Source organism: Stomoxys calcitrans, chromosome 1 (assembly GCF_963082655.1).
Source record: "Stomoxys calcitrans chromosome 1, idStoCalc2.1, whole genome shotgun sequence".
NCBI classification, from domain to species: Eukaryota; Metazoa; Arthropoda; class Insecta; order Diptera; family Muscidae; genus Stomoxys; species Stomoxys calcitrans.
Window position 1 is genome coordinate 186981581 of NC_081552.1, and position 26700 is coordinate 187008280.

The 26700-nt window shown below is 40.7% G+C and overlaps 1 protein-coding gene across 1 annotated transcript in view; it reads right to left on the reverse strand.

Moving 5' to 3' along the window:
* LOC106088346 (uncharacterized) overlaps positions 1-26700 on the reverse strand; it is a 331585-nt gene that overhangs the window by 62650 nt on the left and 242235 nt on the right. Inside the window, exon 4 of the mRNA XM_059361089.1 lies at positions 5938-6143. Coding sequence (XP_059217072.1) covers positions 5938-6143 — 206 coding nt within the window. The remainder of the gene's footprint in view (positions 1-5937; positions 6144-26700) is intronic.

Below are 26700 nucleotides of genomic sequence, written 5' to 3' on the forward strand. Positions count from 1 at the left end.
GAGGTTGCAATTCCTATCCAATTTGAATGAATTTTGGCACGTAGTATTTTGTTATGATGTCCAACAACTGTGCCAAAAATGGTTCAAATCGGTTTATAACCTGATATAGCTGCCATATAAACCGATTTGGGATCTTGACTTCTTGAGCCTCTAGAGGTCGCAATTATTATCCGATTTGCCTGAAATTTTGTACGACGGATTCTCTCATGACCATTAACATACGTGTTTATTATGGTCTGAATCGGTATTTAGCCCGATACAGCTCCCATATAAATCGATCTCTCTATTTCACTTCTTGAGCCCACAAAGGGCGCAATTCTTATTCGAATTGGCTGACATTTTACACAGGTCTCCAACTTATAATTTAATTGTGGTCCAAACCGGACCATATCTTGATATCGCTCTAATAGCAGAGCAAATCTTTTCTTATATCCTTTTTTGCCTAAGAAGAGATGCCGGGAAAAGAACTCGACAAATGCGATCTATGGTGGAGGGTATATAAGATTCGGCCCGGCCGAACTTAGCTCGCTTTTACTTGTTTTGCCTAAGAAGAGATGCCGGGAAAAGAACTCGACAAATGCGATCCATGGTGGAGGGTATATAAGATTCGGCCCGGCCGAACTTTGCACGCTTTTACTTGTTATTGTTACTTTCAACAACTATGTAAAATAAGGTTCAAATCGGTTCATAACCTGATATAGCTGCCATATAAACCGATCTGGGATCTTGACTTCTTGAGCCTCTAGAGGTCGCAATTATTATCCAATTTGCCTGAAATTTTGTACGACGGATTCTCTCATGACCATCAACATACATGTTTATTATGGTCTGAATCGGTCTATAGCCCGATACAGCTCCCATATAAATCGATCACTCTATTTTACTTCTTGAGCCCCTAAAGGGCGCAATTCTTTTTCGAATTGGCTGACATTTTAAACAGGTCTCTAACATATAATTTAATTGTGGTCAAACCGGACCATATCTTAATATCGCTCTAATAGCAGAGCAAATCTTTCCTTATATCCTTTTTTTGCCTAAGAAGAGATGCTGGGAAAAGAACTCGACAAATGCGCTTCATGGTGGAGGGTATATAAGATTCGGCCTGGCCGAACTTAGCACGCTTTTACTTGTTTTACACTTTTTTCTAAAGCAAGCTAAAAGTAACAGCTGATAACTGACAGAAGAAAGAATGCAATTTCAGAGTCACAAGCTGTGAAAAAATTTGTCAACGCCGACTATATGAAAAATCCGCAATTACTTTTTTGGGCAACCCAATATTTTCTACTCAAGTGCATTCAACCATTTACATCTAAAATCCCTCACCATTTTTTTAAAGCCCGGCTTTCTAATTTACATCTTAATGTACATTTTGGAAGCTCCCATTACAATTGTCATTTGTTCCTTTTTGTGCAAAGATGGCTGCAATAATTTTCATAGATAAGTAATTAAAATTTGTTGCTAACATTTTTTCTTATTCCATTTCATTTCGTTTCATTTCGGCAATAGTAACTTAATTTTGTTTGCTTTCTTCTTTGTTCTGCTGCTAGTGTGACAGCACAGAACAGAAAATACATTTAAAATTGTTACCAATACGGAAACATCAAAGAAAAAGAGTCGACAGAATCTCTTTAGGGGGTGATTTTCTCAATTTCAAGAGACTCACTCAAGCATTTTAAATGGTCCGAAGCAATAAATGGAAGGAGTTTAGAGAACAACTGTAATGATAATAAAGACTCAAAAACTCTATGTAATCGCAATTAATTGCAAACGATATTTTCCAGTCCTACTCGTCCTGTTTTATCCTTTTTGTTTGAAGGACCATAAACAATTTGCTACGATGAGCAGGATTTTTAGAGAAGCTTCACCAATGGAGAAACAAGTTGCAGGAATAATAAATATAGGAATTCAGTTTTATCTTTCATGATTTTAACTTATATACATTTAAATGTCCGCCTATGATGCTGAACTCCCGGGTTCGAACCCTGGTGGGAATATCAGAAAAAAAATTTCAACGGTGGTTTTTCCCTGCTGGTGCTGGCGAAAATTGTGAGGTATTATGCTTGTAGGCCACCGTAGCGCAGAGGTTAGCCTATGACGCTGAACGTCTGGGTTCGAATGCTGGCGAGACCATCAGAAAAAAATTGCAGCTGTGGTTTTCCCCTCCTAATGCTGGCAACATTTGTGAGGTACTATGCCATATAAAACTGCTCTCGAAAGAGGTGTCGCACTGCGGCACGCCGTTCGGACTCGGCTATAAAACGTAGGCCCCTTATCATTGAGCTTAAACTTGAATCGAACTGCACTCATTGATATGGGAGAAGGTTGCCTCTGTTCCTTAAATGGAATGCTCATGGGCGAATTTGTATTTCAAATTGTAATGATAGTGGAGGACACTGTGGCGTAGAGGTTAGAATTTCCGCCTACGTGGGCGAACGCCTTGGTTGTAATTCCGACGTGTATATCGGAAGAAAAATTTCATCCGGTGGTTGTTGTTGTAGTAGTTTGTTATGTTCTATCATTCGTCAGCTTGATTCTGTTGAGTGTCAAGGTCCAGGAACCCACCCACTAAGATGGGGTGCGTCCAAAGGGATCTGGGTCTAAGTCGAGTGGGTCTGGCTGGGAAGTTAAACATGTGAAGTGTATCGTGTGGTCCCTGGTCATAATCGCGTCATACATCTTGAACATCGACATTAATCCTTGCTCTGTATGAGTTGAGGCGGCTGTATATGCCGGAAGATAATTGAGCCAGAACTTTTCTGGTTTGCCAGGATAGGTCAATTTCTTCGGGTGCAATGGGAGACGGTCGTTCTCCAATGACTACATTTACCCGGTAGCTATTCACGGCATCTGCTACCGTATCTGCGTGAATGTTGTCTATACCCGCTTGATCTAGAGGTTCTCTCTTGTAGCGTTGAACCTCAAGTTCAAGATCTTGTAGATCTACCTTAAGCTTTCTGGGCTGTGGCATAACCACAGACCGGCCAATTACTTCGTACATTGTCAACAAGGTTTCGTTGTCTGCACCCCATGTGCTGCCGGCAAGTGTCTTGAGGAACTTGTTTCTACCTTTGACTTTATTCAAATGTGACACCAAGTATTTAGGGACACTTGATGGTCGGAATCATTTCTCAATCGACCATCACAGTCAGCTTGGCATTCAACTCACGCATATTTGTAGTGAACAATGTGGCTGAAGATTTGGTGGCAGATTTCTTCAGATTTCTTTCAGCGAAATATGAGCCAAGCTTGTTGAGGTAGACGTTCAACCTATCGCAGATGTCAACAATTGGTGGAAGGCCTGATGCCATCATCGTACAATCGTCCGCATATGAAACTCTAAGACGTCTGGAGAGGGTGGATTGGTGGATAGGTAGAGGTTAAACAGTGCCGAAGATGCCACTTCGCCTTGGGGAACTCCCAGTTTCACTCTACGGAGCTTCGACTTTTTGTCAATAAATTCCACAAATGACTGGCGACCACATAGATAATTCGCGAACCAGCGTTTCAGGCCCGGCCGGAGGGACGTGTTGGCGATGTCGTCAAATAGTTTGGCAGGGCTGGCCGTGTCGAATGCCTTCGATAGGTCCAGTGACATGAGGACTGACCCTTCAAGTGGCCTGGGCTGGTTGAACCCATGTCAAATGTGTGCGGTAATTGCATGCAAAGCAGTTGTTGTGCTATGCAGTCTTCGAAATCTATTTTGATGATCCGCGAATAGAAATTCTCCTACTAGGCGCGAGAGGAGTAATGCTCCAAGCGTCTTTTCTACTAGTGAGAGAAAGGGGATGAGGTCTGTACGACTCCCCCAAACTCGGGTCCTTTCCAAGCTTCAGTAGCGGGATCACTCTACGTATTTTTCAGACATCGGGAACTATAAGAGTGTTCAAAGACAGGTTGAGAACGGTGGTAAGGTACTCAACTCCAGGTAAATCCAGATTCTTTATCATCGGTGTAGAGATTTCGTCGGGACCCAACGCCTTGGATGATTTGGCTCCACGGATGATGTTCGTAACTTCGCCCACGGGAAATTGTGATGGCTGTCCATCGGCTCGGAGACCACGAATGCGGCGAATGGCTCTCCTCCTGGTCCTGTCACTCTCGGGATGCACAATAAATTGACGGTTGAACAATCTGGCGCATCTTTTCGGATCAGTCACGATTACGTTGCCACAAGTAGCTGACGTCCTGTCATCCCTTCTGCCGGGTTTCGCGAGTCACTTAACAGTAGGCCACAGCTTGCCTAAACTAGAGCCTAAGTTGCATTGCTCCAAGTGTTCTAGCCACAAATTCCGCCTATGTTCGTTGACTACCCTGTTTAATTCCAGATTTAGCCCGCAGATTCTGGGATGAGTGGGGTCCGTACAACGAATCCCATCACGCTCGTCTGCGACTGCCACTGCCTGCGTCGGGAAATTGGGCCGCACTTGGGGGAATCGACAGACTGGTATAAAGCGAACGGTTGCTGCGTTAATGATGTCTCGGAATTTCCTCTCGGCAACTAACACATCCGAGGAGGTGTCAGTTCACTGAAGCGGCGATTGGTGTACTCTCTGAAGCCAGCCCAATCGGCCTTCATCTGATTGATAAACGTCTGGCGCTCAGAGGTTATGAAGTCGGGTGGTCGGTCGATGGTGAGAATTTTGGGAAGTTGGTCTGACCCCAAAGAGATGACGGTTTGCCAGGATACATCACTCAGGAGATCAGGGGGATGTAAAGTAAATGTATGGCAAGCTACTACACCTCCAGGTAGTCCTAGTGGGGGCATCCTCATTCACCGTGCTAAACGTGGAGCCTTCAATCTGTTCTGCCAATGGTATGCTATGCTGGTGCCATGAAATGAGATGCGCATTAAAGTCTCCTAGAACCTGACGATTATGGCCAGATAGTAACCCACTGTGCCGGGGTTGTAAGCTTGGCCATTAATTGGGACACATCTACCACCGGGCGGTATGTACACGTTGTATATGTCTATCTCGGCAGTACCGGACCTGACTGCTATCCCCATGCAATCCATGTAGGGGTCACTAACTCCAGGCGCGGGCGTGATTGGAGCTCTATATTGGACGGAGTGGTTTATCACGAAGGCCAATCCCCCACCACTATTCCTTGAGCGATCCATACGTAGTACATTGTATCCGTGACAACTGTGCAAGCTGCAGGTGTTAGTCAGCTTTGTCTCCTGGATCGCTGCGACCAATATATTCATCCGACTCATAAAATCCACAATCTCTTCGATCTTGCCGGGAAGAGCATTGCAATTCAATTGCAAAAATGATACAATTCCCGGCAATGGCCTAGCAAAATTGGGGCTGAGATGCTGCTGTTGCGTATATTGCCGCATGGGAGAGGTCGGGGGGTTGCATAGTTCGACGACGAGGATCACTGCTGTCTATGTTCGCACAGCGCCTTGCAACATTTTCTGACTATACTCTCGTAGTGATGTAAGGCCAGAGCAAGATCCGAAATGTACCCACTTCATGCACCGATTACACCTCCCCGACATCGACCGATGAAGGAGGTGGTTCTGCCAAACCGAACAGAACCAGGGTTCGGGGTTGTTTTCAATCCCCGTACGGACCAGAAGCGTGGGGAGAAGGCACTCCGGGATGGGCCTCTCCCATGACGATAAAAGGACGAACACGTACACTGAGGAAGTAGCCCTTGCCGATGAAGGATTCCATCGGGTCAATCCGGTGCCTACAACAGGCTACCATGGGATCGGATGGTTATTACCTCATGCTGCCGGAATTTCTGATATATCCAGCCATGTTTAAAATTTTCCACGATTTGGTGACCTAAATATCTAGAAACAAGCAATTTTTATCAAGAAAAACCAAATTTTCTTAAAAATTAAGCATGTGATTTTGCAATTACTCGCTTAAGGTAAACTTATATTGTACCTAGGTTCATGTTCCTAAAATGGCATTTGGTACTTACCGTTTTATTTCCTAAATTACGAACTCGACAACTCAGATATGCTGATTTTCCCATAAGAGCCGTTACATTACGAGGTGTTGTCGGATCAAAGTATGGATCAATCCAAGGCGGTGGAGTGTAAGTGGGTACTGTAGATTTTGCCATTGTTTCTTCGTAGATTTTAAAAGCATTAAATGGCTCGGTGACTTCTTCGCTGTGTATTAAATCTGAAAGAAATAAATAAAACAGGATTATTAGCTTGCAATAAAGGAGTCTTGCGAAAGTAGTTGTACGTGAAAGAAAAATAGCCCAAAAAAACTTGAATGACCGGAGAGATTTGAGGATTTTGATGGAAAAGCATTTCCACAGGATACAACGGGACACCAGCGTCTTGGATGTACGATCGATCAGTGGAGCGAATATAGATTCGGATCATTATTCTGTTGCAGCAAGGGTCCGCACCCGTTTGATCATTGCGAGGAAAGTACGATCTGACACTGCACGGAAGCTGGACATTGAAAAACTGCAAACACAACATATGGCAACGGCATACTCCACTCGACTGACCCAACTGCTTGATGAAAGCACTCCTTGGCAAACAATTGCCCACTCCATGGAAAATAGCGCGAAATCCGTACATGGGTACCGGAAGCCTCCGCCAAGAAACCGATGGTACTACCAAGAGTGTCGAGATGCTATTGAGGCGAAGAATGCAGCACATAGAGCAACCAGTGCAATTAGTAGCAACGAGCCAGACGAAAGAGAGATATCGGGAGAATAGGAGAGAGAAGAAACGTCTATTCCACAGAAAGAACGAGTAACAAGTAAAAAGGCGTTAAGTTCGGCCGGGCCGAACTTTAGATACCCACCACATCGGGTATATATGTAAACCACCTTTCATCAAAATTCGGTGAAAATTTCATACCTTATGACCCATATCAGTTATATCAAAACATGTTCCGATTTGGACCAAATACTAATAAGTACAGTAGCTATATCTAAAAATTAACCGATCTGAACCATATACGACACGGATGTTGAAAAGCCTAACATAAGTTACTATGTAAAATTTCAGTGAAATTGGATTATAAATGCGCTTTTTATGGGGCAAAGACTTTAAATCGAGAGATCGGTCTACATGGCAGCTATATTCAAATCTGGATCGATCTGGGCAAAATTGAAGAAGGACGTCGAAGAGCCTAACTAAACTCACTGTCTCAAATTTCAGCGACATCGGACAATAAATGCGTCTTTATGGCCCCAAAACCTAAAACCTAGATATCGGTCTATATGGCAGCTATATCTAAATTTGGACCGATCTGTGCGATATTGCAGATGTATGTCAAGGAGCTTAACTTAACTCACTGTCCCAAATTTCGGCGACATGGACAATAAATGAGCATTTAATGGGCCCAAAACCTTAAATCAAGAAATCGGTCTATATAGCAGCTATATCCAAATCTGAACCGATCTGGGCCAAATTGACAAAGGATGTCGAAGGGCCTAACACAACTCACTGTCCCGAATTTCATTGGAATCGGATAAAAGATGTGGCTTTTATGGCCCTTAGACCCTAAATCGGAGGATCGGTCTATATGGCAGCTATATCCAAATCTGAACCGATCTGAGCCAAATTGACGAAGGATGTCGAAGGGCCTAACAAAACTCTCTGTCCCAAATTTCAGCAAAATCGGGTAATAAATGTGGCTTTTATGGGCCTAACACCATAAATCGGAGGATCGGTCTATATGGCAGCTATATCCAAATCTGAACCGATCTGGGCCAAATTGACAAAGGATGTTGAAGGGCCTAACACAACTTACTGTCCCGAATTTCAGTGGAATCGGATAGAAGATGTGGCTTTTATGGCCCTTAGACCCTAAATCGGAGGGTCGGTCTATATGGCAGCTATATTCAAATCTGGACCGATCTGAGCCAAATTGACGAAGGATGTCGAAGGGCCTAACAAAACTCACTGTCCCAAATTTCAGCTCAATCGGATAATAAATGTGGCTTTTATGGGCCTAAGACCCTACAAATATCGAAGGGCCCAACACAAGTCATTGTCCCAAATTTCGGCGACATCGGATAATAAATGCGCTTTTTATGAGCCCAAAACCTTAAATCGAGAGATCGGTCTATATGGCAGCTATATCCAAATCTGAACCGATCAGGGCCAAATAGAAGAAAGATATCGAAGGACCTAAGGCAAATCACTGTCCCAAATTTCAGCAAAATCGGATAATAAATGTGGCTTTTATGGGCCTAAGACCATAAATCGGAGGATCGGTCTATATGGCAGCTCTATCCAAATTTGGACCGATCTAGGCCAAATTGACGAAGAATGTCGAAGGGCTCAACGCAACTCACTGTCCCAAATTTCAGCAAAATCGGATAATAAATGTGGCTTTTATGGGCGTAAGACCATAAATCGGAGGATCGGTCTATATGGCAGCTATAGCCAAATTTAGACCGATCTGGGCCAAATTGACGAGGGATGTTGAAGGGCTCAACGCAACTCACTGTCCCAAATTTCAGCAAAATCGGATAAAAAATGTGGCTTTTATGGGCCTAAGACCATAAATCGGCGGATCGGTCTATATGGGGGCTATATGAAGATATAGTCCGATATAGCCCATCTTCGAACTTAACCTGCTTATGGACAAAAAAAGAATCTGTGCAAAATTTCAGCTCAATATCTCAATTTTTAAAGACTGTAGCGTGATTTCAACAGACAGACGGGCAGACGGACAGACGGACGGACATGCCTAGATCGTCTTAGATTTTTACGCTGATCAAGAATATATATACTTTATAGGGTCGGAAATGGATATTTCGATGTGTTGCAAACGGAATGACAAAATGAATATACCCCCATCCTTCGGTGGTGGGTATAATAAAAATGAATTAAGTTCGGCCGTGCCGAACCTTGGCCACCCACCACCAAGGATATAATAACCATCCTATTATTTTATACCAACACTTCTACAGCCATAGTTATATCTAAATAGGGGATGGTGTCGATCATATTTTCAGCTCCCGACAGCTCATATACAAGTAAACGTTTTAGCGAACTCTAGCTAGAATTTCGCTTTTTTATGGGATAAAGACCCGCAACTCGAAGATCGGTCTATATGACAGTTACATCTAAATAGTCTGATTTGCTTCATATATGGGTCGGATGTGAGGAGGCTTAAAACTACTTATTATGTCAAATTTCAACGAAATCGGGTAATAAATAAAGCTTTTATGGGCTTCTGACCCTTAATCGGCATATCGGTCTATTTGACAGCTCTATCTAAATATCGTACGATCTTTAAAATATCTGGGTCAGATGGCGCGATGGTTTAAACAACTCACTGATTCACATTTCAGCGAAATCAGGTAATTAATAAAGCTTTTATGGGCCTAAGACCTTTAATCGGTAGATCGGACTATATGGCAGCTATATCCAAATATAAACCGATCTGAACCATATTTGAGTCAGATTTCGGGAGGCTTAAATCAACTCTCTGGTTTAAATTTTAGCGAAATCGGGTAATAACTAAAGCTTTTATGAACTTCAGACATTTAACTGGCAGATCGGAATAAATGGCAGCTATATACAAATGTGGTTCGTTCTCAACCATAGTTGGTTCCAGTGTTGGAAAGCTCAAAACAACTCGTTGTTGGAAATGCCAGCGAAATTAGGTAATAAATTAATCTTTTATGGGCTTCAGACCCCTAACCGGCAGATCGGTCAATATGGCAGCTATTTCCAAATATCGTCCCATTTGGCCCGTTCAAGAGCCTAACTTATCTGCATGCAGCAAAAAGACGTATCTGTGCCAAATTTCAGCTCAATATCTCAATTTTTGTAGGCTGTACAGTGATTACAACAGACAGACACACGGACATCGTTAAATCACCTTAGAATTTTACGACGATCCTAAATATATATACTTCGTAGGATCGGTAATGGATATTTCGATGTATTGCAAACGGAATTACCAAAAGAATATACTTCCTATCCTATGGTGATGGGTATAATATTGGGTTGCCCAAAAAATAACTGCGGATTTTTCATATAGTCGGCGTTGACAAATTTTTTCACAGCTTGTGACTCTGTAATTGCATTCTTTCTTCTGTCAGGTATCAGCTGTTACTTTTAGCTTGCTTCATAAAAAAAGTGTAAAACAAGTAAGAAGGCGTTAAGTTCGGCCGGGCCGAACTTTGGATACCCACCACCTCGGGTATATATGTGAACCACATTTCGTCAAAATCAAGTGAAAAATGCATACCTTAAGTACCATAGCAGCTTTATAGATATCATCCGATTTAGACCAAATGCTTATAACTACAAGTCATTGTTCAACCGAGAGATCGGTCTATATGGCAGCTATATCCAAATCTGAACCGATCTGGGCCAAATTGAAGACAAATATCGAAGGGCCCAACACAAGTCATTGTCCCAAATTTCGGCGACATCGGATAATAAATGCGCTTTTTATGAGCCCAAAACCTTAAATCGAGAGATCGGTCTATATGGCAGCTATATCCAAATCTGAACCGATCAGGGCCAAATAGAAGAAAGATATCGAAGGACCTAAGGCAAATCACTGTCCCAAATTTCAGCAAAATCGGATAATAAATGTGGCTTTTATGGGCCTAAGACCATAAATCGGAGGATCGGTCTATATGGCAGCTCTATCCAAATTTGGACCGATCTAGGCCAAATTGACGAAGAATGTCGAAGGGCTCAACGCAACTCACTGTCCCAAATTTCAGCAAAATCGGATAATAAATGTGGCTTTTATGGGCGTAAGACCATAAATCGGAGGATCGGTCTATATGGCAGCTATAGCCAAATTTAGACCGATCTGGGCCAAATTGACGAGGGATGTTGAAGGGCTCAACGCAACTCACTGTCCCAAATTTCAGCAAAATCGGATAAAAAATGTGGCTTTTATGGGCCTAAGACCATAAATCGGAGGATCGGTCTATATGGCAGCTATATCCAAATTTGGACCGATCTAGGCCAAATTAACGAAGAATGTCGAAGGGCTCAACGCAACTCACTGTCCCAAATTTCAGCAAAATCGGATAAAAAATGTGGCTTTTATGGGCCTAAGACCATAAATCGGAAGATCGGCCTATATGGCAGCTATATCCAAATCTGAACCGATCTGGGCCAAATTGACGAAGGATGCCGAAGGGCTCAACACAACTCACTGTGCCAAATTTCATCCAAATCGGATATAAAATGTGGCTTTTATGGGCCTATGACCCTAAATCTGAGGATCGGTCTATATGGCAGCTATATCCAAATCTGGACCGATCTGAGCTTAATTGACCAAGGATGTCGAAGGGCCCAACGCAACTCACTGTCCCAAATTTCAGCAAAATCGGATAATAAATGTGGCTTTTATGGGCCTAAGACCCTAAATCGGCGGATCGGTCTATATGGGGGCTATATGAAGATATAGTCCGATATAGCCCATCTTCGAACTTAACCTGCTTATGGACAAAAAAAGAATCTGTGCAAAATTTCAGCTCAATATCTCAATTTTTAAAGACTGTAGCGTGATTTCAACAGACAGACGGACAGACGGACGGACATGTCTAGATCGTCTTAGATTTTCACGCTGATCAAGAATATATATACTTTATAGGGTCGGAAATGGATATTTCGATGTGTTGCAAACGGAATGACAAAATGAATATACCCCCATCCTTTGGTGGTGGGTATAAAAAGTATATTTGATTAAAGTTCATTCTAAGTTTTATTAAAAATGCATTTACTTTCTTTTAAAAAATCCGCAATTGCTTTTTGGACAACCCAATAATTCCTTGCCATTTATTTTTGTATGGAAAATTAGTGACCAAGGTAGCGTATGATGTATGCCATACCTATCAAAAAGTACTCATACACACCCATGTCCAATACATATATGAGAAAATATTTTAATTGGTTGGTGCTGTCTCAAAAGTTGTCGCATAATCAGGAACTTTATGCCATCTCTTTTTATACCCTCCACAATAGGATGGGGAGTATACTAATTTCGTCATTCTGTTTGTAACTCCGTCCGTCTGTCCGTCTGTCCATCTGTCCGTCCGTCCGTCCGTCTGTCCGTCCGTCCATCTGTCTGTCGAAAGCACGCTAGCTTCCGAGGGAGTATAGCTAGACGCTTGAAATTTTGCACAAATACTTCCTATTAGTCAAGGTCAATTGGTATTTTAAATGGGCCATATCGCTCCATGTTTTGATATAGCTGCCACATAAACCGATCTTGGGTCTTGACTTCTTAGCCTCTACAGTGCGCAAATCTTATCCGATTGGAAAAAAAATATGCACGAGGTGTTTGGTAATAATATATAACAACTGTGCTAAGTATGATCCAAATCGGTTCATAACCTGATATAGCTGCCATATAAACCGATCTTGGGTCTTGGCTTCTTGAGCCTCTAGAGGGCGCAATTCTTATCCGATTGGAATACATTATTGCACGAAGTATTTTGTTATGATATCCAACAACTGTGCTAAGTATAATTTAAATTGGTTCATAACCTGATACAGCTGCCATATAAACAGATCTGGGATCTTGACTTCTTGAGCCTCTATAGATCGCAATTATTATCCGATTTGCCTGAAATTTTGTTCGACGGATTCTCTCATGACCATCAACATACGTGTTTATTATGGTCTGAATCGGTTTATAGCCCGATACAGGTCACATATAAATCGATCTCTCTATTTTACTTCTTGGGCCCCCAAAGGGCGCAATTCTCATTCGAATTGGCTGACATTTTACACAGGTCTCCAACATATACTTTAATTGTGGTCCAAACCGGATCATATCTTGATATCGCTCTAATAGCAGAGGAAATCTTTTCTTATATCCTTTTTTGCCTAAGAAGAGATGCCGGGAAAAGAACTCGACAAATGCAATCCATTGTGGAGGGTATATAAGATTCGGCCCGGCCGAACTTAGTACGTTTTTACTTGTTTTTAATTGAACCGTAACAGTGGAAATGTCACCCATTTATGACATACATTATGAGAAACCCATGTTCTCTCCTGATAACGTAATTCTATTTTAAAGAGCTGCTAATTTTGAATTTTGACCGATATAAATTTTTTATACCCACTACCGAATGATGGGGGTATATTCATTTTGTCATTCCGTTTGCAACACATCGAAATATCCATTTCCGACCCAATAAAGTATATATTGGGTTGTCTAAAAAGTAATTGCGGAATTTTTAAAAGAAAGTAAATGCATTTTTAATAAAACTTAGAATGAAATTTAATCAAATATAAAATTGCCATTTTGTTCGATAACCTTTCGCCATCTTCCTGGCAAATTTAGTATTCCACGCTCATAGAACTTCTGGCCTTTATCTGCAAAATACTGAACCAAGTGCGATTTTATAGCCTCATCATTGCCGAAAGTTTTACCATTTAAAGAGTTCTGCAAAGATCGAAATAAATGGTAGTCTGATGGTGCAAGGTCAGGGCTATATGGTGGATGCATCAAAAGTTCCCAGCCAAGCTCACTCAGGTTTTGGCGAGTGACCAAAGATGTGTGCGGTCTAGCGTTGTCCTGGTGGAATATGACACCTTTACGATTGACCAATTCTGGTCGCTTCTCCTTGATGGCTGTATTCAATTTGTCCCATTGTTGACAGTGAACATCCGAATTAATCGTTTGGTTCCTTGGAAGCAGCTCAAAATATACCACACCCTTCCAATCCCACCAAACAGACAGCATAACCTTCTTTTGGTGGATATCTGCCTTTGAAGTGGTTTGAGCTGGTTCACCATGCTCGTTTTCGACTAACGTTGTTGTAAACAATCCATTTTTCATCTCCAGTTATGATTCGTTTTAAAAACGGATCGAATTCATTGCGTTTAAGGTGCATATCACAAGCGTTGATTCGGTTTGTTAAATGAATGTCGTTCAATACATGTGGTACCCATATTAAAATTGACGCCAAACAAACAAATGTAAACAAAATTTCGTGCACTTTTTTTCTAAAGCAAGCTAAAAGTAACAGCTGATAACTGACAGAAGAAAGAATGCAAATACAGAATCACAAGCCGTTGAAAAAATTTGTTAACGCCGACTATATTACTACTATATTACCGACAATTACTTTTTGGGCAACCCAATATATTCTTGATCAGCGTATAAATCTAAGACGATCTAGATATGTCCGCCCGTCTGTCCGTTTGTCTGTTGAAATCACGCTACTGTCTTTCAAAATAGAGTTATTGAGCTGAAACTTTGCACAGATTCTTTTTTTGTCCATAAGCAGTTCAAAGATGGGCTAAATCGGTCTATATCTTGACATGGCACTCATATAGACCGATCGATCGATATAGGGTTTTAGGCCCATAATTTACACATTTACTACCCGATTTTGCTGAAATTTGGGACAGTGAATTGTATTATCTCCATCGACATCCTTCGTCAATTTGGCTCAGTTCGGTCCAGATTTTGATGTAGCTGCCATATAGGCCGATCCTCCGATTTAGCGTCTTAGGCCCATAAAAGCCACATTTATTTTCAGATTTTGCTGAAATTCGGGACAATTAGTTGTGTTGGGCCCTTTAATATCCTTCGTCAATTTGGCCCAGATCGGTCCGAATTTAGATATAGCTGCTATATAAACCAATAGTCCGATTTAGTGATTTAGGGTCTTAGCCCTTAAAAGGCGCATTTATTGTCCGATGTCGCTCAAATTTGGGACAGTGTGTTGTGTTTGGCCCTTTGACAACCCTCTTCAATTTGGCCTAGATCGGTCCAGGTTTGGATATAGCTATCATATAGACCGATCTCTCGATTTGAGGTCTTGGTCTTCGCATTTATTGTCCGATTTCGCCGAAATTTGGAATAGTGAATTGAATTAAGGCATTCGACATCATTGTTTAATTTGGCCCGGATCGGTCTAGATTTGAATATTGCTGCCATATAGACCGATATTTCGATTCAAAATCTTGGCCATATAAACGGAGCATTTATAGTCCAATTTCACTGAAATTTGACTTATTTTAAGCTTTTGCAACATCCGTGTCGTTTATAGTTAAGATCGGTTTATTTTTGGGTATAGCTACTAAAAAAGATCAATATTTTGTTATACCAAATTGAACAATGACTTGTTCTAATTAGTATTTGGTCCAAATCGGAATATATTTCGATATAGCTCCTTTGCGGCATAAGGTTTGCATTTTTCTCCGGATATTGACGAAAGTTGGCTTACATATATACCCGAGGTGGTTGGGTATCCAAAGTTCGGCCCGGCCGAACTCAACGCCTTTTTTACTTGCTATTTTTTCCAAATATATTAACTGTAGCAAAAACTATTTGCATCAAGTATTCGACATATTTTTTTGCGAATTTATATCGAAAATATGGTGGAGGGTATAAAAAAAAACTGTCAAATATTTTTTTGTGTCCACAAAAACGAAAATCCAAGTAGGTTAGAATGCAGTTATAAATCCGCCCTATGCCACTATGGAGATACACTTAATTTAAGGTCTTAGGCCCATAATAGGCGCTTTTATTGCCCAATTTGGAAAAATTTGGGACAGTAATTTATTTTAGGCCCTCGACATCCTTGTTTAAGTTAAATTTGCAAAGCATACTTTTATTGGACGAAGAAGAATTGGAGATCTACTGCAATTCATACAGAAGGGGTTTTTTCTTAGTATCATTTTTATTTTAAACGGGTTTCTAAGCAAATTTAAATTTTGAAAAATAAATTTTCGTACTTAGTGCTACGAACACATTCAACATTTTGTTTTTGTTTGTTTAACTTATGAAAGTTTGGAGATTTGAACTCTTATCCTTCTTTAGGATTTGTCAATAGACAAAAATGTATATATTATAATCTTCCACTTTGAAACATATGCACCAGCAGCAGCTTTTAATAGGGAATTTCACAGAGTGACGTAGCTGTATCAACTCTACAGTCGAATTCAATTTTTTTTTCTGGTTTAGCAAAACACTATTTTTCGTTTATCTCGTTTGCTGCACTCAATTTAGACTTGTGATTAATTAATTTTTATATCTTCCCTGACATAGTGTCATCTGCGTAAAGAATGCAAAGTATGTATGCTCATATCAACAAAGTTGTTATAAAGGGTTCATACTTTAGTATATATAAATCAGAATAAAAGTAATAGACTATAGCGAACATAGGCTTCGCACTAATGTAGTATGCAAATATATATTTAATATGTCCCTAAATCACAGCATCAAGTATAGTACTTATACCTTATACCAATACCATGGTACAGGATATTATAACTGAGCGCATTTGTTTATAACATTCAAATGGAAGACAGATAGAACTGTTTATAAGTATTCGGATCAATTCAGAACCTTTATCTCTTTCAGATTAGTACAACTATCTTATCAGAAAACAAGCAAAAAGACGTTAAGTTCGGTCGGGCTGAACTTTGGATACCCACCACCTCGGAAATATACGTAAACCACCTTTCATCAAAATCCGGTAAAAATTGTATACCTTTTGTCCCATAGCAGTGATATAAAAATATGTTTCAATTTTGACCAAATACTTATAACTACAAGTCATTGTTCAATTGTGTATAACAAAATATTGGTCTTTTTAGTAGCTTTATCTAAAAATAAACCGATCTGAGCTACATACAACACGGATTTCGAAAAGCCTAACATAAGTCACTGTGTCAAATTTCAGTGAAATCTAATCCGATTTAGCACAAGTTTCAGAAAAATTTCGAAGGGCCTAACTCAACACACTGTCCCAAATTTCGGCGAAATCGGACAATAAATGCGCCTTTTATGGACCCAAAGCCTTATATCGAGAGATCGGTCTATATGACAGCTATATTCAAATCTGGACTGATCTAGGCCATATTGCAGAAGGAAGTCGAAGGGCTTAACCTAACTCACTGTCCTGAATTTCGGCGACGCCGGACAATAAATGCACCATTAATAAGCCCAAAACCTGAAATATAGAGATGGGTCTATATGGCAGCTAAAGGGTGATTTTTTTGAGGTTAGGATTTTCATGCATTAGTATTTGACAGATCACGTGGGATTTCAGACATGGTGTCAAAGAGAAAGATGCTCAGTATGCTTTGACATTTCATCATGAATAGACTTACTAACGAGCAACGCTTGCAAATCATTGAATTTTATTACCAAAATCAGTGTTCGGTTCGAAATGTGTTCATTCACCGTAACGTTGCGTCCAACAGCATCTTTGAAAAAATACGGTCCAATGATTCCACCAGCGTACAAACCACACCAAACAGTGCATATTTCGTTATGCATGGGCAGTTCTTGAACGGCTTCTGGTTGCTCTTCACTCCAAATGCGGCAATTTTGCTTATTTACGTAGCCATTCAACCAGAAATGAGCCTCATCGCTGAACAAAATTTGTCGATTCACTGAAAATGATTTCACTGAAAAAGATTCACTGAAAATGATTTGCAAGCGTTGCTTGTTAGTAAGTCTATTCATGATGAAATGTCAAAGCATACTGAGCATCTTTCTCTTTGACACCATGTCTGAAATCCCACGTGATCTGTCAAATACTAATGCATGAAAATCCTAACCTCAAAAAAATCACCCTTTATATCCAAATCTTAACCGATCTGTGGCATATTGAAGGATTATGTCGAGGGACCTAACTTAACTTACTGTCCCAAATTTCGGCGACATCGAACAATAAATGAGCATTTAATGGGCCCAAAACCTGAACTCGAGGGATCGGTCTATATGGCAGCTATATCCAAAACTGGACCGATCTGCACCAAAATAATGAGGGATATCAAAGATCCTAACACAATTTACTGTCCCAAATTTCAGCAAAATCGGATAATAAATGTGGCTTTTATGGGCCTAAGACCCTAAATCAGCAGGTCGGTCTATATGGCAGCTATATCCAAATCTGGACCGATCTAAGCCAAATTGACGAAGGATCTTGAAGGGCCTAACACAACCCACTGTCCCAAATTTCAGCAAAATTGAATAATTAATGTGGCTTTTATGGGCCTAAGACCCTAAATCGGATGATCGGTCTATATGGCAACTATATCCAAATCTGGACCGATCTGAACCAAATTGATTAAGGATGTTGAGGGGCTTAACGCAACTCACTCTCCCGAATTTCAGCAAAATCGAATAATAAATGTGGCTTTTATGGGCCCAAAAACTAAAACCGAGAGATCGGTCTATATAACAGCTATATCCAAATCTGGACCGATCTGAGCGAAATTGACAGAGGATGTCGAGGGGCCCTACACAACTCACTGTTCCAAATTTCAGCAAAATCGGATAATAAATGTGGCTTTAAAGGGCCTAAGACCCTAAATCGGAGGATCGGTCTATATGGCAGCTATATCCAAAACTGGACCGATCTGCACCAAAATAATGAGGGATATCAAAGATCCTAACACAATTTACTGTCCCAAATTTCAGCAAAATCGGATAATAAATGTGGCTTTTATGGGCCTAAGACCCTAAATCGGATGATCGGTCTATATGACAGCTATATCCAAATCTGGACCGATCTGAGCGAAATTGACAGAGGATGCCGAGGGGCCCTACACAACTCACTGTTCCAAATTTCAGCAAAATTGGATAATAAATGTGGCTTTTAAGGGCCTAAGACCCTAAATCGGAGGATCGGTCTATATGGCAGCTATACCCAAAACTGGACCCATCTGCACCAAAACAAGTAAAAGCGTGCTAAGTTCGGCCGGGCCGAATCTTATATACCCTCCACCATGGATCGCATTTGTCGAGTTATTTTCCGGGCATCTCTTCTTTGGGAAAAAAGGATATAAGAAAAGATTTCCTCTGCTATTAGAGCGATATCAAGACATGGTCCGGTTTGGACCACAATTAAATTATATGTTGGATGCCTGTGTAAAATGTCAGCCAATTCGAATAAGAATTGCGCCCTTTGGGGGCTCAAGAAGTAGAATAGAGAGATCGATTTATATGGGAGCTGTATCGGGCTATAGACCGATTCAGACCATAATAAACACGTATGTTGATGGTCATGAGAGAATCCGTCGTACAAAATTTCAGGCAAATCGGATAATAATTGCGACCTCTAGAGGCTCAAGAAGTCAAGATCCCAGATCGGTTTATATGGCAGCTATATCACGTTATGGACCGATTTGAACCATACTTGGCACAGTTGTTGGATATCATAAGGAAGTACTACATGCAAAATTTCATTCGAATCGGATAAGAATTGCGGACTCAAGAGGCTCAAGAAGTCAAGACCAAGATCGGTTTATATGACAGCTATATCAGGTTATAAACCGATTGGAACCATACTTGGCACAATTGTTGGATATCGTAACAAAACACGTAGTGCCAAAATTCATTCAAATCGGATAAGAATTGCGCACTCTAGAGGCTCAAGAAGTCAAGACCCAAGATCGGTTTATATGACAGCTATATCAAAACATGGACCGATATGGCCCATTTACAATACCAACCGACCTACACTAATAAGAAGTATTTGTGCAAAATTTGAAGCGGCTAGCTTTACTCCTTCGGAAGTTAGCGTGCTTTCGACAGACAGACGGACGGACGGACGGACGGACGGACGGACGGACGGACAGACGGACGGACATGGCTAGATCGACATAAAATGTCACGACGATCAAGAATATATATACTTTATGGGGTCTCAGACGAATATTTCGAGTAGTTACAAACAGAATGACGAAATTAGTATACCCCCCATCTTATGGTGGAGGGTATAATAATGAGGGATATCAAAGATCCTAACACAATTTACTGTCCCAAATTTCAGCAAAATCGGATAATAAATGTGGCTTTTATGGACCCAAAACCTAAAACCGAGAGATCGGTCTATATGGCAGCTATATCCAAATCTGGACCGATCCGAAATTGACAGAGGATGTCCAGGGGTCTTACTCAACCCACTGTCCCGAATTTCATCAAAATCGGATAATAAATGTGGCTTTTATGGGCCTAAGACCCTAAATCGGCAGATCGGTCTTTATGGGGGCTACATGAAGATATAGTCCGATATTGCCCATCTTCGAACTTAACCTGCTTATGGACAAAAAAAGAGTCTTTGCAAAATTTCAGCTCAACATCTCTATTTTTAAAGACTGTAGCGTGATTTCAACAGACAGACGGACAGACGGACGGACATGTCTAGATCGTCTTAGATTTTTACGCTGATCAAGAATATGTATACTTTTTAGGGTCGGAAATGGATATTTCGATGTGTTGCAAACGGAATGACAAAATGAATATACCCCCATCCTTCGGTGGTGGGTATAAAAAGGTTACCGAAACTACCCTTTCACGAAGGAAACAATACTATAACTAGCCTTTCAAGAAAGAAAGGGTACTAAAACTTCCCTTTCCTGAAAGAACACTATCTGCTGTTATAAAATATACAATTTTTGACTGAATCCATACAACATTTTTGAACTTCCGAACAACAAAGGAGGCTTTGCTATAAATTAATAGAAAAATTTAATACTTTAATATATTATTATATTTATTATTTAATATAGATATTTATACCCACCACCATAGGATAGGAGGTATATTAATTCAGTCCGTTTGCAACATATTGAAATATCCATTTCCGACCTACACAGTATATATTTTTCGGATCGTCGTGAAATTCGAAGGCGATATAACGATGTCCGTGTGTCTGTCCGTCTGTTGTAATCACTCTACAGCCTACAAAACTTGAGATATTGGCATAAATATGTCTTTATTATACCCACCACCGAAGGATGGGGTTATATTCATTTTGTCATTCCGTTTGCAATACATTAAAATATCCATTTCCGCCCCTATAAAGTATATATATTCTTGATCAGCGTAAAAATCTAAGACGGTCTAGACATGTCCGTCCGTCTGTCCGTCTGTCTGTTAGAATCACGCTACAGTCTTTAAAAGTAGATATATTGAGCTGAAATTTTGCACAGATTCTTTTTTATACCCTCCACCATAAGATGGGGGGTATACTAATTTCGTCATTCTGTTTGTAACTACTCGAAATATTCGACTGAGACCCCATAAAGTATATATATTCTTGATCGTCGTGAAATTTTATGTCGATCTAGCCATGTCCGTCCGTCTGTCCGTCCGTCCGTCCGTCCGTCCGTCCGTCCGTCCGTCCGTCTGTCTGTCGAAAGCACGCTAACTTCCGAAGGAGTAAAGCTAGCCGCTTGAAATTTTGCACAAATACTTCTTATTAGTGTAGGTCAGTTGGTATTGTAAATGGGCCATATCGGTCCATGTTTTGATATAGCTGCCATATAAACCGATCTTGGGTCTTGACTTCTTGAGCCTCTAGAGTGCGCAATTCTTATCCGATTGGGATGAAATTTTGCACGACGTGTTTCGTTATGATATCCAACAACTGTGCCAAGTATGGTTTAAATCGGTTCATAACCTGATATAGCTGCCATATAAACCGATCTTGGGTCTTGACTTCTTGAGCCTCTAGCGTGCGCAATTCTTATCCGATTGGAATGAAATTTTGCACGACGTGTTTTGTTATGATATCCAACAACTCTGCCAAGTATGGTTTAAATCGGTCCATAACCTGATATAGCTGCCATATAAACCGATCTTGGGTCTTGACTTCTTGAGCCTCTAGAGTGCGCAATTCTTATCCGATTGGAATGAAATTTTGCACAACGTGTATTGTTATTATATCCAACAACTGTGCCAAGTATGGTTCAAATCGGTCCATAACCTGATATAGCTGCAATATAAACCGATCTAGGGTCTTGACTTCTTGAGCCTCTAGAGTGCGCAATTCTTATCCGATTGGAATGATATTTTGCACGAAGTATTTTGTTACGATATCCAACAACTGTGCCATGTTTGGTTTAAATCGGTCCATAACCTTATATAGCTGTCATATAAACCGATCTTGGGTCTTGACTTCTTGAGCCTCTAGAGGTCGCAATTATTATCCGATTTGCCTGAAATTGTGTACGACGGATTCTCTCATGACCATTAACATACGTGTTTATTATGGTCTGAATAGGTATATAGCCCGATACAGCTCCCATATATATCGATCGCTCTATTTTACTTCTTGAGCCCACAAAGGGCGCAATTCTTATTCGAATTGGCTGACATCTTACACAGGTCTCCAACATTTAATTTAATTGTGGTCCAAACCGGACCATATCTTGATATCGCTCTAATAGCAGAGTAAATCTTTTCTTATATCCTTTTTTTGCCTAAGAAGAGATGGCGGGAAAAGAACTCGACAAATGCGATCCATGGTGGAGGGTATATAAGATTCGGCCCGGCCGAACTTAGCACGCTTTTACTTGTTTATCCATAACCAGGTTAAGTTCGAAGATGGGCTATATCGGACCATATCTTGATATAGCCCCCATATAGACCGATCCGCCGATTTAGGGCTTAGGCCCATAAAAGCCACATTTATTAACCGATTTTGCTGAAAATTGGGACAGTGTGTTGTGTTAGGCCATTCGACATCTTTCTTCAATTTGGTCCAGATCGGTTCAGATTTAGATATTCCTGCCATTTAGACCGATTTCTTGATTTATGGTTTTGGGCCCATAAAATGCTCATTTATTGTCCGATGTCGCCGAAATTTGGAACAGTGAGTTTAGTTAAGCCCCTTGACATAGTTCTGCAATATCGCACAGATCGGTCCAGATTTGGATATAGCTGCCATATAGACCGATATCTAGGTTTTAGGTTTTGGGGCCATAAAAGACGCATTTATTGTCCGATGTCGCTGAAATTTGTTACAGTGAGATTGGTTAGGCTCTTCTAAGTCCTTCTTAAATTTTGCCCAGATCAGTCCAGATTTGCATATAGCTGCCATATAGACCGATCTCTCGACTTAAGGTTTAGGGCCCATAAAAGAGGCATTTATTGTCCGATTTCGCCGAAATTTGGGACAGTGCTTTGTGTTAGGCTTTTCGACATGTTTATGCAACTTGGCCCAAATCGGTTCAGATTTCGATATAGCTGCCATGTAGACCGATATCTCGATTTAAAGTTTTGGCCCCATAAAAGGCGCATTTATAATCCGATTTCACTGAAATTTGACACAGCGACTTATGTTCGGCTTTTCGACATCCGTGTCGTATATAGTTCAGATCGGTATGAGGTATATGAGTATAAGGTATGAAATTTTCATCGAATTTTGATGAAAGGTGGTTTACATATATACCCGAGGTGGTGGGTATCCAAAGTTCGGCCCGGCCGAACTTAACGCCTTTTTACTTGTTAGTCTTCAAAGTTCGTCCGTCCGTCTGTTGTAATCACCCAACAGCCTTCAAAAATTGAGATATGAGCTGAAATTTGGCAGAGATACGTCTTTTTTCTGTACCCAGGTTAAGTTCGAAGGTTAGGTTCGAAATCTAAACATATTTGGATATAGCTGCCCTATAGAACGATGTGCCGATTTTGGGTCTGAAGCCCAAAGAAGCTGCATTTATTACCAGATTTCGCTGAAATTTGAATCTATGATTTTTTTAAGTCTCCCACCCAAATATTGCTCCGATCGTTATTAAGATAAAGCTGCCATATAGACCGATCTTCCAATGTAGTGCCTGAAGTCCATAAAAGCTTTATTTATTTCCCTATTTCGCTGAAATTTTAAATATTTCGATTTCGTTGAAATTTGAATCAGTGAATTGTTATAGGGCCCTGAATATCCTTGGTTTATTTGACCTAGATCGATTCAGATTTACATATAGCTTCCATACAGACCGATCTCTCGACTTAAGGTCTTGTGCCGAAAAAAATCGCATTTGTTGTGCGATTTCGCTGAAATTTGGTATGGCGATTTGTTTTAGGCTCCTCGTCTTTCCTGTTCAATACTTCCCGGATCGGTCCTGATTTGGATATAGCTGCTTATTTGTGTTAGGATCCTCAATATTGCAATAATATCGTCAGCCGATTCCCATGAAGTTTCGCACTGGTGATTTTCTTATAACGCTCGACAGTACTGATGAATTTGATCAAATTGGTTAAGATTTAGCAATACGTTTTCCACGACATTTGTGTAGACCTATTCTCATGACATTGGACACAAATTATTCCCTTACTACTCCTGGAACTGCCATTGTCAATATGGGTCAGATCGGTTCAGATTTGGATATAGCTGCCATATAGACCGATTCTCCAATTTAGGGTCTTAGGCCCATAAAAGCCACATTTGTTATCCGATTTGGAGAAAATTTGGGACAGTGAGTTGTATTAGGCCCTTCAACATCCTTCGTCAATTTGGCTCAGATCGGTTCAGATTTGGATATAGCTGCCATATAGGTTTTAGGTTTTGGGGGCATAAAAAGCGCATTTATTGTCCGATGTTGCCGAAACTTGGGACAAAGAGTTAAGTTAAGCTCCTCAACATATTTCTGCAATTTGGTCTAGATCGATCAAGATTTGCATGTGGCTGTCATATAAACCGATCTCTCGATTTTAAGTCTTGGCCCCACAAAAGGCGCATTTTTAATCCAATTGCATTGAAATTTGACGCACTGACTTATGTTATGCTTCTCAACATCCGTGTGGTATATAGTTCAGATCGGTTTATTTTTAGATATAACTACTAAAAAGACCAATATTTTGTTATATACAATTGAACAATAACTTTTACTTATTAGTATCTGGTCCAAATCGGAACATAGCTGCTATGGGGCATAAGGTATGAATTTTGCACTTTTGAGGAAAGGTGGTTCACATATATATCCAAGGTGGTGGGTATCCAAAGTTCGGCCCGGGCAAACTTAACGCCTTTTTACTTGTTATACCCTCCACCATAAGATGGGGGGTATACTAATTTCGTCATTCTGTTTGTAACTACTCGAAATATTCGACTGAGACCCCATAAAGTATATATATTCTTGATCGTCGTGAAATTTTATGTCGATCTAGCCATGTCCGTCCGTCTGTCCGTCCGTCCGTCCGTCCGTCCGTCCGTCCGTCCGTCCGTCCGTTCGTCCGTCCGTCCGTCCGTCCGTCCGTCCGTCCGTCTGTCTGTCGAAAGCACGCTAACTTCCGAAGGAGTAAAGCTAGCCGCTTTAAATTTTGCACAAATACTTCTTATTAGTGTAGGTCGGTTGGTATTGTAAATGGGCCATATCGGTCCATGTTTTGATATAGCTGCCATATAAACCGATCTTGGGTCTTGAGTTCTTGAGCCTCTAGAGTGCGCAATTCTTATCCGATTGGGATGAAATTTTGCACGACGTGTTTCGTTATGATATCCAACAACTGTGCCAAGTATGGTTTAAATCGGTTCATAACCTGATATAGCTGCCATATAAACCGATCTTGGGTCTTGACTTCTTGAGCCTCTAGCGTGCGCAATTCTTATCCGATTGGAATGAAATTTTGCACGACGTGTTTTGTTATGATATCCAACAACTCTGCCAAGTATGGTTTAAATCGGTCCATAACCTGATATAGCTGCCATATAAACCGATCTTGGGTCTTGACTTCTTGAGCCTCTAGAGTGCGCAATTCTTATCCGATTGGAATGAAATTTTGCACGACGTATTTTGTTATGATATCCAACAACTGTGCCAAGCATGGTTCAAATCGGTCTATAACCTGATATAGCTGCCATATAAACCGATCTTGGGTCTTGACTTCTAGAGCCTCTACAGTGCGCAATTCTTATCCGATTGGAATGAAATTTTGCACAACGTGTATTGTTATTATATCCAACAACTGTGCCAAGTATGGTTCAAATCGGTCCATAACCTGATATAGCTGCAATATAAACCGATCTAGGGTCTTGACTTCTTGAGCCTCTAGAGTGCGCAATTCTTATCCGATTGGAATGATATTTTGCACGAAGTATTTTGTTACGATATCCAACAACTGTGCCATGTTTGGTTTAAATCGGTCCATAACCTTATATAGCTGTCATATAAACCGATCTTGGGTCTTGACTTCTTGAGCCTCTAGAGGTCGCAATTATTATCCGATTTGCCTGAAATTGTGTACGACGGATTCCCTCATGACCATTAACATACGTGTTTATTATGGTCTGAATAGGTTTATAGCCCGATACAGCTCCCATATATATCGATCGCTCTATTTTACTTCTTGAGCCCACAAAGGGCGCAATTCTTATTCGAATTGGCTGACATCTTACACAGGTCTCCAACATTTAATTTAATTGTGGTCCAAACCGGACCATATCTTGATATCGCTCTAATAGCAGAGTAAATCTTTTCTTATATCCTTTTTTTGCCTAAGAAGAGATGGCGGGAAAAGAACTCGACAAATGCGATCCATGGTGGAGGGTATATAAGATTCGGCCCGGCCGAACTTAGCACGCTTTTACTTGTTTTTTTTTTTTTTTTGTCCATAAGCAGGTTAAGGTCGAAGATGGGCTATATCGGACTATATCTTGATATAGCCCCCTTATAGACCGATCCGCCGATTTAGGGTCTTAGGCCCTTAAAATCCACATTTATTATCCCATTTTGCTGAAATTTTTGGCCAGTCAATTGGGTAAGGCCTTCGTCATCTTTTGCCAATTTGGCCCAGATTTGGATATAGCTGCCATATAGACCGATCTTTCGATTTAAGGTTTCGGGCCCATAAGAGGCGCATTTATTGTCCGATGTCGCCAAAATTTGGGACAGTGAGTTGCGTTAGGCCCTTCAACATCTTTCTGCAATATGGCACAGATCGATCCAGATTTGGATATAGCTGCCATATAGACCGATCTCTCGATTTAATGTTTTGGGCCCATAAAAGGCGCATTTATTGTCCGATTTCG